At 35.6% G+C, this 11,761-nt stretch overlaps 1 protein-coding gene across 1 annotated transcript in view; it reads right to left on the bottom strand.

Annotated features, from left to right (window-relative positions):
- Positions 1-7,398: 7,398 nt before the first annotated feature.
- LOC149770034 (transient receptor potential cation channel subfamily M member-like 2) overlaps positions 7,399-11,761 on the bottom strand; it is a gene marked incomplete at its 3' end in the record, with an annotated part of 72,620 nt that continues 68,257 nt past the window's right edge. Inside the window, exon 13 of the mRNA XM_089949499.1 lies at positions 7,399-7,573. Within this exon, the coding sequence (XP_089805625.1) occupies positions 7,399-7,573 (175 nt within the window). The remainder of the gene's footprint in view (positions 7,574-11,761) is intronic.

The raw sequence follows: 11,761 nt of genomic DNA, 5'->3' as shown, positions 1-11,761 counted from the left end.
TTAAGGAATCTTGATTAAAAATCAAACATTTTCGTGGTGTCTTTATGCGAAATGAACTTACATCGACGGTGCCAAGCAAACTTGAAACCGCCATCGTCAACCTTAGTTTAATAGCAGGACCTGACACTTATTTGATCCCATACCTGGTGACACCTCAACATCGTTTGTTGTTTAACTTGTATGGACTTGCACCACCAAGAAATGTCCATTATTTTAACCGGTCATAATTAACCTGGATAACAGCGTTTGTTCTAATCAACTATACCAGCAATACTCAGTTGGATGGGCCCATAAGATGCCATAGTGTTCTTGAAGCGTTACAAACACTTGAGGGTTCACCAACCCCACAAGAATTTACTGATTTCACATTAAAGTACGTTTAATATTATATAAATGACAATTAACACTTGTGAATGTTACACAGCTCGACGACGTTTTGCTGATGTGGATCTGAGCTGATTTGTCATCAAAGCCGATTTAAATAAGTTAGCTAATCGTCTTGTTGTTGGTGCTGACACAGGTTAGTTTCTTAGTTTTTACAATCAAACTGATATACTGCAAACGTCTAACGTTGACATTCAAGATATCATTTTTAAGTTGAACCGGGCTATCGAGAATGACCTGGAAATCACTGACAACGCTTAAACAGAGATAGCAGCGTGTCGGCCACAATTATTAAAGAATACATTGATACGGCCAATGGTAGATTAAACCAAGACGTAGGTGAACAGATCGCTAACATTACCGCACCACCACGCGTACTAAATTCGTGGAGATTAATTCAAGGAATATTATTCAAAGTAGAAGAGGAAATATGACCAGGTAACCTTAGTAAAAGGTCTATATATTTTAGATCATCTTATTGAAAAGGGTTTGAACCTAAAGAAACTTCAGATTTTAAAGGTGCGGAAATCTGGATCATACTTGATTGTCATAACTGGAACTAAAGATGTGTGGGACTCAAAGGAAAGAGAATATTGACAAAATATAAGCGGCATCTTGATCAAGATCAGGTAACATTAATATCATGTATTAACATCCCGCCAGAAATGATTTAAATTTTTACACAGGTACATTATTAGTATCGTTAGTCACCGGTAATGAATTTCAGTGCGACTCACTCTACGTTTAACTTGAAGGTTGTTTAACCCTCTTTGGTGTTTGTGTTTAAGATTTTATCATTATATATACAAGTAATGGAATCTGACCTCGGCGATATGGTTGTGTAGTTAATCGAAGGTGTGCTGGAAACAACTGACAGAGGATGATAACATCCATAACAATATTGCTCCACTTCTCGAAGAATATCTACTTGAAAGTGATGTTACCAAACCTCCTATGACCTGTCATATAGTTTTGTTGAGGATAAAGTCGAAATTGCTCGTTGGAAGCAAGTTGGATGTACCATTGGTAACTCGAGGAATCACGGCTTCTGCACATGATAACGCCCAAGCGCTTAGTTACAGCAACAGATGCAAGAATACTCCGGGATTCTTTACAAAAGTGCTTCTCGCAAATATATCCACACAAGTTACATTCACTAGCGAATAATTTTAACCAGAATTGACTCATCCTAGAAAAGAAGGAACACAGCTGTTATTCAGCAACGACGCATTTGCTCGGGAAACATTCATTGGACAAAGACGATCGTTAGATGTAAACGTGCTAGGCATAATCGGTATGGAGCCTCAGATTTACCGATGTGAGGAAATAATCGAAGCGGAATAATAGTTGCGATATGAAATTACCAAGAGAACCGTGCTGAAAGTGAAATACAAACGCGCGTGTTTGGTCGTATATGCTATTGTTGGTCTTTGTGTGACCGGAGTCGCATCCACAACATTCATCTTAGGTGCACCAATCGGAATTATTGTTGGAGCTATATCGACAACAAACGGTGTCTCTGGAGGTGCTAACAAATTAATTTGGATACAATTAAATTCACATGGCGTGTTTATTCAGACCCTGCAGCTTCCCAAAGCGGTATCAACACGAATAACAAATTATTTTCAGTAACTATCGAGGATAAATTAATTAGCGTGGCCGCTTTGAAGCTGTCTTGGCGGAACTATAAAGCCACTGACAATTCTGAGCACAAATAATAAACCGCCTTGAACAACAGACTGTAAAAACTGAATTAAACAATCCGCATTTTCTTGTATGCTGAAATGATTAAACTTTCGTATATATCTTTCATTCTCGATCATTTCTTTTTCGAGTTGGGAGCCTGGGAGTATTGATAGGTAACACGAAAACCATATACAGCTGTAAGATCGTGGATGATTAAAAATGCCTAACAAGTACTGGTGATAAACCTTTTTTTAACTTTTAGGTCTGTTAGTTCTGATATACGTAACAGACTATATCCCCGATGGGTATTCATTTTCTTGGAGTTATTAATGATAAACATCAAAGGATTGCGAATGGCATATTAATCGCTTCAAATATTGTAGTGGATAGAAGCTGTGTAGTGTATCAGAGACCCAAAATATCTCAAAAGGCAAAAGGCTGCTTTGACATTGCTATTTTAGTGCATCCAGTATGCAGTTATCGTTGTTAGATGTAACAATGATAGAAAATCCGATAATAGTCTCTCTACTGATGGTCAAGTGAAAGAAACAAATATTCACCTGTAAATGAAATATTCTTCTTCTCATCACAGGTCATGTAAAACAATATTCATTGAAGCCAGAGGAAAAAATGCCTAAGTCTCATTTGAGACGACTGTCAATTAAACAATCCTTTGATTGACACAAACACATATTTCCAAAGCAGGAAAGCGTTTGAATCTGTTTTAGATAAACCCAATATTCTTACTCAGAATGATGTATAAGCACAACGGAATGTATTAAGAAGAACATGATTTTTTTTATATTACAATATAATCGTTCATTTATACAAAGGTACCTAACCAAAGAAATCAGTATATTCCTTTAATCAGTCTGTTCATCTCTATATGCAAAATGGCATTCCATTCAGCCATGATAAATAAGAATTCTTCGTTGTCTTGGATTATTGGCTCTCAGGTACCTACTTTTCTACTATACCTTCAATTGCATTTTCTCACCAATTTAGTACGTTTCACTTATAAAATGGTACATTTTTTACAGATATAATATAACCCTTGCGCTAAGTATGATTGCATATGCTATTTAATATACCCCAGAGGACACTGGTCATAGATTGAACATTTTCATTAGGGAAAAGTTACTAACATTCCTCCTAAATGCATGTTTAAATTGGCAGAATGATATTTTCAATACTTGGTCTGTCACGTTTGTTGTGGACATTGCGAATGCCACGTTCATTCATTTGCATGTCTGAAAGTTTCATTTGTGACTCAGTAAACTCGTCCAATTTGTTCACTTTATCATTTGTACTTTCAAATAGATGAAAGAGCTGGTTTAGTTCATCCATAAACAAACCTAATAAACTAAAACCTAAAGTGTCTTATACATGAGTGTACATGGATTGTTTACAAAGTAGTTCCTAATATGCTATACTATTTCTACGCACACGTGTCGTGGTTTTCACTATCGTAGAATATTGCGCGATTCTGACAATGTAAAGTGAACGGAGAAGAAATGGAATATAATTAGTAAAAAAATGTCTCCCACACAAGATAACCGTGAGAACGTTAATTGGTATCATTTTGGAAAAATATTTAAATTGTTTCCATTTATTAAGCACACTAGATTTTTAGCGCACTCAGAAGTAATAAGTACTTTTGGTAACTGGAGTGAGGTTTGTTAAAGGATACTCTATTAAACTGCACGTATAAGAAAGATCTGAATCATATGTTGTCGTTGACAAAAATTACAATAATACATGTTAAAAATATTTATATTATGAAGTGAATCAGCATCATTTCTACACGCTGGAAAACATTTTTTTATAATAATTTCTGCCAATAAATGCTTGATGGAATAAAGTTCTAACTTTTCAAATCTTTTGTTTATGAACCCAATACAACCATGTCTGCATTAAACTTTTATAAACTAATTATATCATAGGGTTGAAAGTGAGACTGTTATCTTAAATGAGATATGTACACTTTACACAGATATTAGTTGCACATATTAGTTTCTCAGTTTATGTATGACTATAAGTAGAAATTGCCATTTCTTCCAACGGTATGTATAAGTAACCAATATCATGTCTACGAACATTAACCTTCATATGCATGTCGAAGCAGAAAAGGTTCGTTTTACACATTTGCCATTAAGTAGAAGTTTGCTTCTGCTTGCTTTTTCAAAACAAGTGTTAAATCTCTAGGTTTGTGAAGAAGAAGACAAAGACAAAGAACAAAACGAGATAAAGAAAAAAGAAAGAAAGAAGTAAGAAAGAGGGAAGGAAATATAAAAAGATAGAAAGTGTCTGAAGGCATTACTTTCAGTAATATAATTATTTCTTAAAATAAATTTATAGCATAAATTATTTTATAAAAGAAGCTGTGGTAGTTCTCATATTGCCATTGTGTAACTGTGTATGTTTTAAATTTATGATTTATAATACCTGAATGTAGCAATCAGCAAACTGAGAAGCATGATGTTAGTCATTAACATGTATATCCCCATCATCACTGACGCAAAGTATTGTCTAGCCTCTGTAGGACAACGAGGCACGGTCCCATCTCTATACACAGCTGCATCGTTTGAACAGTTGTCTGCACCTTGTTTAATAGAACAAAGTTTTAGTTGTAAAACAAAAAGGGCTTCGGTGTTCCTCTGAGAAGTTGACGCTGAATCTGAGAGTTTCAAGAAGCCGACAAGTGGTATGCAACCAATATAAAAATCGTGTAATTGGTCTCGTTACATATAAATGATTTGAAAAATATGAAATGTGGAATATGTTTTACAAATGTTGCATGATGATGATTCAATGGATTTCAGCATAATGGAAATTCCTTCAGATGCGAATATCTCCAGTAATGTTTGTCCCTGATCATTTCGTTTTTTGAACATAATATCTTTAGAGGGTTATATGGTTTTATTTCCAATTTGCAGGATGTGGTCAGCATCATTAAAAAATAATGTAATAGTATTAATGTCACTCGGAGTGTTTCCCACAGGAACAAGTAATTCTGCTACACCAAGAAAAACACGATTAATATATGCAATTACCTTTATTTATTGGATACAATATTCAAAACTTCCGCAAACATCTGTGACATATAGCTTATGCTTCAAAAATGAAAATTTAACTTTATTAGGTCATGGTATAATTGAAAGTTTTATATTATAAGGTAAATGACACTCAGTTACAAATGGTTACCATCCTCCTTCATATATGCATTTTCTAATGATTAGAACAGTTACACTGATATAATTTTAGCTTATCATTTCTAGAGTTATTCGGCAATTACCATATCTTCATAAAATATTTATTCTGTTCGCAATTTTAATCAGAGACAGGGCAACTGTCTGTTTTTGTTTGGGGGGGGGGATTTTTTGTTGATCGGATTTAATTTTTTCTATATTTATTTTATATTTCTAAATGTCATTGAACAACTAATCCTACATTCTAATTGTTAATCGTCCAATGACAAAGTTAAGTTATTTATATATGTCTTCTGTAGATAACCATAAGTCCAGTTCATCCGAACTTCAGTTTGTATACAAGATCATTCCTTTTGAATCATGAATGATGTTTATCTCATTGGCAATTTTTTAAAAAATATTGTGGACCATTTAGTTATTTGCAGCTTGTTAAGAGCACGCTTCGATTTCAAATATGCACTTTTAATATATTTCTTTACATGGTCAGCAATAGCACCTACTGTAGTTAAATCCATATTGTGTACCTTATTCAAAGACCCTGTTGTAAGCATGTTATATCAAATCAGCCATTCTTGACATTTGGATAAATTATTGCTAATTCAAAGATGTCATTTTGTTTTGAGAATCGACAACACATTTTGTGTGAAATCAGAACTATTTATATCGATTTGAATATCTAGATTCCAGAGTACTATGTCAAATTTAGTGAAAATGCGCTAAGCTGTTGTCAAGAAGGACTGAGTATCTCCAATCTTAGAAACAGACGAGAATTATATTTTGATTGTTCCTGCTACTGCTGAATTATTAGTTATTTTATTTTAAATGAAAGAGATTCAGTTAAGACCACTGAATAAACTGATTGAACAGGTGTAAAATAGAGCTGTCAATCGAGTATGGTCTAATCATTATGTTGTATATAACTTTGATCAAATATTTGGTTGGATGTTTATTTGTTTTTATAAGCATGTTTCCATGAGACATACAATATACACTAAGGCATCCTACTGCACTGATCTGAGAGAGGAGAGAAACCCACAACTCTTGAATTATTAATCCGATGCTCGAACAATCAATATTTATGAAACATTTTCCATTTTGTCCTGATTGTTTTATTTCATATACCCTATATACAAATATTGAGCATCATTAGCCATATGTTGTATGAGAAAAAATTGAAACATATTTAGCAACTGTTCAACCCTTTCTAGATTTTAATATCTGAGACTCATTATTTGCACATTTTGAGATCGTTACTTTTTATCATGCATGACTATCTAGATTTTGGAATGTTGCATCTTTCTTACAAATATTACCAAATGTTCTTTTTAAGTGTACATAACTTTAAATCAGTCATACGTAGCCGGGATTATGCTGATGTGGCATCAACAACATTATATCAACAAACATGGATAGATATTTGATGTGTTTAACAATATTCCGCTACTAAACAGGTAACCAAAATTTCACCGTCCTACCTGTCTACCTACCAACAATTATACATCTATACATGCATAGATACATGCATACATATCTCCATACATACAGACATAGATAGATACATACATACATACATACATACATACATACATACATACATACATACATACATACATACATACGTACATACATACATACATACACACACACATACATACATACATACATACATACATACATACATACATACATACATAAATATATACAGCACCGCTCCGGTGGCCCAGTGGTTAGAGCGTCCGCCTCGGATGCGGGAGGTCGTGGGTTCGATCCCAGGCCGAGTCATACCAAAGACTTACAAAAACGGTACTAACAGCTGCCTCGCTTGGCGCTCAGCATTAAGAGGTTAGTGTTAGGACTGGTCGGCCCGGTGTCAGGATAATGTGACTGGGTGAGACATCATGCTATATGTCTGCGGCATGATGCCCCAGTGCTAGACATCACTATAAACTGCCACATTTTAGACATCGTAGCGATATGACTGAAAAATTGTTAAAGCTACGTTAAAAATCCAAATCACATCACACATCACACATAAATATATACATACATACATATATACATACAATGACATATAGATACTTGTTATAAAGGTAAAGCTATCATTCATCTCACTGCATACCTTGAATATATTCCAATATAAGATCTCCATATATATTCCAATATGGTTGCTTTAATATGGCCATCACGGTGTCTGTAGTGAGCTTGGTATCAGGGTACAAGATGGCATAGAATGCAATTGCATACACCAAAATAAAAACCCCTACTATTGCAGCCAATAAACCCAAATCCCAAACCTGTGAAAAGAAAGCATAAGTCTAACACTTGACCCTCTTTATTAGAAACACATATGTGAATAAGTCTTACTTTGAACAAGTAAATCTTTGCCATTATAAATCAAATAACAACATGAATTAATGTTTCAGAAAGAGATACATTCGCAAATAATATTCATGTTTATCTACTAAACACTGTAGTGGATAACTAGCAGTTAATGATCACATTTTCAAATTCAAGTTAGTGTACAATTGCCATATATTAGACGCAAAACGTAGTTGATCAAAACATTTTAATATCCTAATTAAAAATTCAACAAATAAAATGAAAGCACCAATTTATTACAATCGTCTATAATATAAGGAGTATTCATTAAGACTATGTTACGTATGTTATGTTTTTCAAAGTTTTCAGGGCTTATATTTCTATTTAATTTTTTGAAGCACTAATAAATGGGAAAGCGTCCTGCTGTGGGGAAAGCGTCCTGCTGTGGGGAAAGCGTCCTGCTGTAGGGGAAAATGCTGAAAGTTCTTCGGTTAATTTAGGCAACAAAGCCTATCGTAAAGAATAGTGCAATAGTGCCGAAATACCCACAAAAACAAATGAAAGAATGGAAGGATATTATTAAACCTTCCCCAATAAGAAAAACAAATTCTTTCTGAATATTTAATACAGCAAATATTACTTCTTGTTACGACTAATAATAATCCTTGCATTAGTTTAGTTTTTTCTTTCATTTTGCTGAAGAATTTGTCTGGTAAAGGTGTTTTCAATGTAACATTATCGTAAATATTTACAAATGTCCAAAAGCTCAAAACCTTACTGTTGTTGTTGTAGGGTTTGACGCCATTTTCCAGCACACTATAGGCTATACAGGGCGGCCAGTATTAATGGTGGAGGAAGAACGCGGGAAAATCCCCGGAAAGAACCACCGACCCACGAGAAGATTCTGGAAGCTTTCTCACATACCCACATTGGTTGAATCCGAAACTCGGACCCACACAGACAGAGGTGAGATGGCAGTGATCCGTAACGGACAAAACCTTAGTAGATCACCGTTTGTGGTTATGTGTACCCAGTTGCACACAAATCATATACTGCAGCAAGAACATAATCACAACACACGTTACCTAATCCTAAGCAAATTCCCGGGACTATTCTATGCAATTTTTTTCCAACAAGATACAAATTTGGATGTATCAGTATGAATATGATCTACATCTGCATGTTTACGATTGACGTTATCCGATATGTTGGATAAAAGGAGAACTTTAAACCTAGTAATAAATTACAAATGCTATGTTATAAATAATTGGCATCCATTAGTCTCGAGAGAAGATGGAAGTGGTTGGTGGTTGTGCAGCGTCTGCTGTGGCCATGTTGTCCAACACCCGAGTGGCAGTCCTTGCTGCACTTCCTGTACTTGAAGGTTGAGTCTGGACTATGTTCGCCTCACAAGAGAAAACCGACGCATACTCGGCATCACTGGAGCGATCGAGCAGCAAACAGCGAGGTGCTTGAACATGCCAAGATTCAAGCATGGTCACACTCCTTCGCCAACGTCGCATCAGTACGTCGGCTGGATGACGGGCGGATCCCCAAAGACATTCTTTATTCGAAACTTGCCTCTGGCAAAAGGTCGATCGGACGGTCACATCTCTGCGTCAAGGATGTCTGTAAGCGCGACATCAAAGCCCTTGACATCGATGTCAACACCTGGGACGAGCTTGCTCTGAAAAGGTCCAGCAGGCGACGTGCTCTGAGCACTGGTCTGAAAGACGGCGAGGACAAGTTATGCTTGCTAGCTGATGAAAAGCGATCGCGGAGAAAGAAGAAGCAGCTCCAACCCAGGTTTCACTCGCGTACAGGAGAGTGCCTTGTACGCGGGCACGGCACACGGAGATCTTAGTGATCAGGGTCAGCATGCTGATGTTCCACACTCTCTGCGACAACCTGGAGTAGGTGATGCATTTTCAATCGAGCTTGCTGAGCTCAGGATCGAGCGAGAGGTTGTTCGTGATGGTAGAGCCGAGGTACGTGATCTGACTGACTACCTCAAATTAATAGTTGTTGATGATGATTATGCTTGAGGGGTCCGCGTCCTGAGCCATCACGTCTGCTTTCTTTAGGCTGATGGTCTGCCCAAACTCATCGCATGCTTTAGCAAAGCGATCGATCAGGCGCTTTAGCTAAGCTGCTGTGTGAGTAGCTAGAGCAGCATCGTCGTAGATTACGAATGATATATAATAAATAAGGCCAAACAAACATGCCAAGCATTTCGCTGGCATGTGGACAATCTGTCAATTCATTGGTTACAACATGGAAGCTTCATCCAACAGTTATATGCTTAAACCACCATACGTGAATTTTTCTTATCACTTTGATTTGTTTCAACCAACTCGAACAATTTAAAATTAATGTAGCATTATTACTTTCATGTCTTTGCTGCATTTTCGAGTGCAATTTAATTATATGTATCCATCTGCTTTCTGCAGTGAAAATTATATCTCAGTTGTTAAAGTGAACGCACTGCTACATATTATGCCAGTCTTCTGGTAATGCAATAGTTAACTAGGTCACGATGATCTCCAAAATGCATTGTAATTCTAGCTGTCGTCTTGATGTGTTTGTCCAATTCACCATCCTTATGCATATACTTGATCAAATATTTGCATTTATTCTAGTGTTTGGTTAGTTTTCTAATACATATTATTACCGCGTCCTAATTTTTATAAAATGTTGCCTATATTTGCCGAAAGGAACCTGTGGCGTTTATGTTTGCCTCTGTGCATGAAATTTATTATCCCCTAAAGAAGATCTTGTTATAAGTTGAAATGTGGGAGAACTTTAACGTCCCAGTAGTTGTATCCTTGAAAGGCATTCACATGAAATTTGATAAAAAGTGTAGTGGGTAGAAACTGCTGTCGTTGTATAATATTGTGCTCTGTTTGTCTACAGTATGCATTGGCCTGTGTATGAAGAAACTTTACGTCCGATATAAATTTGACATTGTGCTGCTTTCTTAGGAGAAAACCAAGCCGAGCATATTGTATTTTCAATATAAGCGTCCATGGAATATCTAACATTTCCTTCATATTAGATGAATATTCTGGTCTAATAGTATGAATGTCACGATAGTTTATTCCCACGTTGTCACATGTACTGTACAATCAAACATCTTTCTGAAAAGATATGTACTCAGAACAATATCTTGTCATTAGCATTTTAATAATCCGGTTATAAAGTGAGGAGGACTGGGTATGAATTTGGTACAAGGCTGCATCATTAACTTTTGGTCACAGAAATGCAATAGTTCAACGTTCAAAGACAGTTTAACATGGTTTCGGTCCTTTAAGGAATCTATACATTTCTATGGAGGCAATCATAGTTGTTAAAAATAGGCCAGAAATCTCGACATTTGAATATTGCAAAGTATTTTGTACATATATTCACTTTAATCAATCACACAATGTTTGCTCTTAACTTTTTTAATTATTTATATATTACTATTTTACAGTCTATATCACACATCGTCCGCGGCGTAACTATTATTATTATATGCTTATTTTTTTTACGTTAACTTTACATTGTCAGAATCGTTCAATATTTTACGATATTGCACATATTCATATTGCATTCACGTGCATAAAGGAACTACTTTCTATTATAAGCAAACAATAGACGCAGACGCCAGCACTTTTGATTTGTAAACAAATCATATACACTCGCGTAGTAGGCGCTTTACGTTTTGGTTGATTAAATTTGTATCTGGATGAAGTAAAGCAGATGATTCGTGGACTGCCACATTCCATCTGCTTTGGCACAATCCCAGTTAACTTGTTTGATAAAATGTTTCGGATTTAGGTTAGCTATACAGTTGACGCTAGAAAGGGTCCTTACAAAGAACATACGAGTGACAAGGGATAAACTGTCTTCTTTATCTGGTCATAAAAATGGCAAAAAGATATAATTACAGTTTTACATCCTGAATTTCCTCAAAATGTAATTTTTTAGTTCTGCAAATCCGAATTACATGAGTCATGTCATAGGTTCTTAATCTTGATTATACATTTCGAAATTGTACTGTAATGTCGAATATAACTGCAATTACATCTTATTTACTGTACTCAAAATGAAATAAACATTAAATTGCATAGCGTATTTTTGATAATTGCAATTGAAACACTTCATATGTTTCCCACAATACG

Source organism: Sinohyriopsis cumingii, unplaced genomic scaffold (genome assembly GCF_028554795.1).
Source record: "Sinohyriopsis cumingii isolate HCF-2022 unplaced genomic scaffold, ASM2855479v2 utg002822l, whole genome shotgun sequence".
NCBI classification, from domain to species: Eukaryota; Metazoa; Mollusca; class Bivalvia; order Unionida; family Unionidae; genus Sinohyriopsis; species Sinohyriopsis cumingii.
The sequence above is the reverse complement of the archived record's forward strand: the minus strand, read 5'-3'. Positions and strand labels throughout refer to the sequence as shown.